Consider the following 4,557-nt stretch of genomic DNA (forward strand, 5'->3'; position numbering starts at 1 on the left):
GGGGAGAACATGCAAACTCCCCACAGAAACGCCAACTGAACCAGCCAGGACTGAAACCAGGGAGGTTCCTGCTGTGAGGCGAAAGTGCTAACCACTGAGCCACCACCCCAAATTATAATAATTAAATAAATTATAAATAAATTATAATAAAATAATAAATAAAAATAATATAATTATAATACAATTATAATATAATTATTATAATTTATTATAATAAAATTATAATAATTAAATAGAAGTTAAAAAAAATCTAAAATACAACATATTTATATATATATAAAAAAAACTACAAATAATTAAATAAACTCATTTTTGTGCTTATACTTTACACTTAACATACTTTTAAAAATATTAATAAAACTATATAAAACGTGTACTGTATATTATCTGTTCCTAAAGCAGAGGTTCAGCAGTGAACGAGGATGTTTCTGTTCCTTTGGAAAGGAAAAGGCGGATCAGAAGAGAAACAGCATTTACAGCATCTGCATCCTGATCTCACACACACACACACACACACACACACACACACACACACACACACACACACTTTGAGGTCGCAAGTCACACCTGCCAAGTCCATATAACACAAGCAGTGGTCAAAGGTCACCGCTGAAACCTGCTGACCTTCAGACCAACACTAATGTACTGCTCACTCTGTGCTGCTTCATACAGTTGAAGTCTGACTTATTAGCCCCCCTGAATTATTAGAGTACTTGTTTATTTTTTCCTCAATTTCTGTTTAACGGAGAGATTTTTTTTCAGCACATTTCTAATCATAATAGTTTTAATAACTCATCTCTAATAACTGATTTATTTTATCTTTGTCATGATGACAGTAAATAATATTTGACTAGATATTCTTCAAGACACTTCTATACAGCTTAAAGTGACATTTAAAGGCTTAACTAGGGTAATTAGGTTAATTAGGCAGGTTAGGGTAATTAGGCAAGTTATTGTATAATGATGGTTCGTTCTGTAGATTATTGAGAAAAAAATATAGCTTAAAGGGGCTGATAATTTTGTCCCTAATATGGTGTTTAAAAAATTAAAAACTGCTTTTATTCTAGCCGAAATAAAACAAGTAAGACTTTCTCCAGAAGAAAAAATATTATCAGACATACTGTGAACATTTCCTTGCTCTGTTAAACATCATTTAGAAAATATTCAAAAAAGAAGAAAAAAATAATATATTAATAATATCTGAATAATTCTGACTTCTACTGTATAAAGCATGAGCTGAAGCTCTCACTGATCTCTGAGCTGCTGTAAATACACATCGCAATTCAGCAAATGTGTCTAATGTTTTACCAGACTGTTTTAAAGAGACTGGGGGTCAGGATCTGTGCTTTAAATGCTAGGATACAGAACTCGCAATACACATTTATTCATTTTCCTTCAGCTTAGTCTCTAATCTATCAGAGATCACCACAGCCCGCTGACTAATCCAGCATTTGTTTTACACAGCCCTTCCAGCCGCAACCCAGTTCTGGGAAACACCCATACACACTCATTCTCTCTCTCACACACACACGTTTGTTTTTGTAAAAAGTAGGGACATTACATAGGTTTCCATTCATTTTATATAGTCCAAACCGTATATTGTATTGCCCTCACCCCACCCCACCCCTAAACGCAACCATCACAGGAGACTGTGTGCAGCTTTACTCTCTGATTAAACTCATTCTGTAGGATTTATAAGCATTTTGAGAAACGAGGACGTCACCAAAGTCCTCTTATTTCACCTCCTTTTTGTAATACCTGTGTCAAACCAATGTCATTATACAGATTTGTGTCCTGATATGTCACAAAAACACGTACACACACACACACACACACACACACACACACGCACACACACTAACCCAATTGCTAACCCAATTCCCCTATAGCGCATGTGTTTGGACGCATGTGTGGGGGAAACTGAAGCACTCGGAGGAAACCCACACGGGGAGAACATGCAAAGCCACAGTGCTAACCACTGAGCCACCATGCCACCCCAAAACATTAGTTATAGTTTATTATTAATAAAGACTTTTGAAAGAACTGTTTTGTCAAAGTAATGTCAAATAACAGCCGGAACACCACTGTGAACAAGAGAAAGTATAAATAAATAAACACACACATTCACGCTGCATAATTTCTCATTGTTCACAGCTATGCTACGTTTCGGCTGACATACGCACGTACAGTTTTACTCATGCAAAACATGCAGTGGTGTTGAAAGCAGAGAAAGAGAGGGATCTCCAGGAAAACTCGTTTATTTGATCATATAAATATCTGCAGAATATAAGACTGAATAAAACTACAGTCTCACAGCCGCTGGAATGCAGCAAAAACACCGTCATATGAAGACCAAGACACTCAAAACAATCTAAAGTGATGCTAATGTCAGTATAAAGTGTGTGTGTTTGTGTTACTGCTGTTTGAGGAAGAGAGCCGCTCCGCTCTGGATCCACGTGTCATGATCTCCAGCACACGGCAGCTGTACGTTTGTCACCACACACACACGTTCAGCACTGCTGTACACCGGCAGAGAGATACACTCGTCTGGAGAATAACAGCCCATAGCACTCTGAAACACACACACACACACACACACACGCACACACACACACACACACACACGCACACACACACACACACATGTTTGTTTTCCTGTTTTAGTGAGGATGTTACATAGACTTCAATTGTTTTTCTCTCAGGTTAATAATGCTGTCTATGGCTTTACCCTATTGGCTGTAATCAAAAAAAGAGGAGGAGCTACTCTGTCCCGCCCTCTCACTTTATGTTTCAGTTTAAATTGCATCACATATCAAGCAAAACTGCACATTTCAGAGCACTTCACAGGATATTTAGAGACAAACTGTATGTGTTACCTGCGGGATCCAAGCCATGTGACATGGAGGAACGGAGGACACACTGGGAGAGTCGTGATGGCTCTCAGATAGACGATTTCCATCGAAACTACAACCCTCCAATTGCAAACCACCAACCTAGAAAGAGAGAGAGAGAGAGACTACATATAAAACTATAGATAATGTGTATTTATATAGTGCATTTATTGTGTATGGTCATACATCCAAAGCGCTTCACTATCATGAAGAGGGTCTCTCCACACCACCACCAGTGTGCAGCATCCACTTAGATGATGCGACGGCAGCCATGGGCAACGGTGCCAGTGCGCTCACCACACACCAGCTATAGGTGGAGTGGAGAGACAGTGACAGAGCCAATTCTGTGGATGGGGATGATAGGGAGGCCATGATGGAGAAAATTTGGCAAGGACACTGGGGCGTATTTATCAGTCCATCATAAGCAGAGGGTGAAAACTAGTAAAAGTTCATGCTGAGGTTTACTGTCAATCTTCTAAACAGAATGAAACGCTGTCTTGCAGAACATATATAAACATAATCATACATACAAGCACAACATCTGACGTATAAGCAACTTTTAGACTATAAATACAGCAGTTAGCTATACACATAACCTTTAGTCAGACTATACAAGCACATCATGTAAAACAGAAACAATATTGTGCAATATTTAGTGCAAAAGAGAACTAGTCAGAAACATTACATTTCATCTAAATTTGTGTTTATTTATTTTTCATGTTATTTTCTCTTTTTTTCATTACCTTCTTAAACATTATATTAGTTATTTTCTTATTTGTGCAAGCATTTATTTAATTTCTGATTGTTTTTATGAATAAATATATGCATTTTGTAATCACTACATTATTCATTGTTTATATAATGTGCAATGCTTTGGCAACACTTGATATATCATGCAAATAAAGCTTATTTAAATAAATAAAGAAATAAACAAACAAATAAATAAACACATAAATAAATAAATAAATACATACATACATACATAAATAAACACATAAATAAACAAAAACATAAATAAATAAACACATAAATAAATAAATAAACAAACACATAAATACATAAACACATAAATAAATACATATATAAATAAATACATAAATAAATAAACAAATAGAAAAATAAATAAATAAACACATAAATAAATAAACAAAAACATAAATAAATAAATAAACACATAAATAACCAAACAAACACATAAATAAATAAATAAATAAATAAATAAATAAATAAACAAACACATAAACAAACAAACAAACAAACAAACAAATAAATAAATAAACAAATAAATAAATAAAGTTAAAATGCACTGGCAAAGATTAGCTCTATCGTGCTAAACACACAGTCTCTTCATAAGGAACAAATGCTTGTACCTTCACTTGTAGTTTGGCTTCAGTAATCTGACCTCTCCATGTAGTAACAAACTTCAGACTGTCCATAGAGCAGCTCATCAACCTAAAACACACATGCAAGTGTAAAAGCACACACATATAGTCCTTCATGATTTATCATGCACAATACTGCTCTTTGAGATTTGAAATACCTTTAACATATGTGCTATTAATATTTGGGTGAACTAACCCTTTAAAGTGTACATAACAGAAATCATCCTAGGTGATTAATATCAGCAGCTTCATTGTGTTAGGAGTGTTATCTTAAGTTTAAGAAC

General features: G+C 35.1%; 1 protein-coding gene across 2 annotated transcripts in view; it reads right to left on the minus strand.

The window, feature by feature from the left end:
* Positions 1-2,242: 2,242 nt before the first annotated feature.
* The window catches only part of dync2h1 (dynein cytoplasmic 2 heavy chain 1), a 245,918-nt gene continuing 243,603 nt past the window's right edge, over positions 2,243-4,557 (minus strand). For both annotated transcript variants that reach the window (NM_001423300.1, NM_001423299.1), the window contains 3 exons: positions 4,262-4,343; positions 2,877-2,993; positions 2,243-2,572 (listed from right to left, as the gene is read on the minus strand). In NM_001423300.1, coding sequence (NP_001410229.1) covers positions 2,414-2,572; positions 2,877-2,993; positions 4,262-4,343 — 358 coding nt within the window. In that variant the 3' untranslated portion in view covers positions 2,243-2,413. The remainder of the gene's footprint in view (positions 2,573-2,876; positions 2,994-4,261; positions 4,344-4,557) is intronic.

This window comes from Danio rerio, chromosome 15 (genome assembly GCF_049306965.1).
Source record: "Danio rerio strain Tuebingen ecotype United States chromosome 15, GRCz12tu, whole genome shotgun sequence".
Taxonomy (NCBI): Eukaryota; Metazoa; Chordata; class Actinopteri; order Cypriniformes; family Danionidae; genus Danio; species Danio rerio.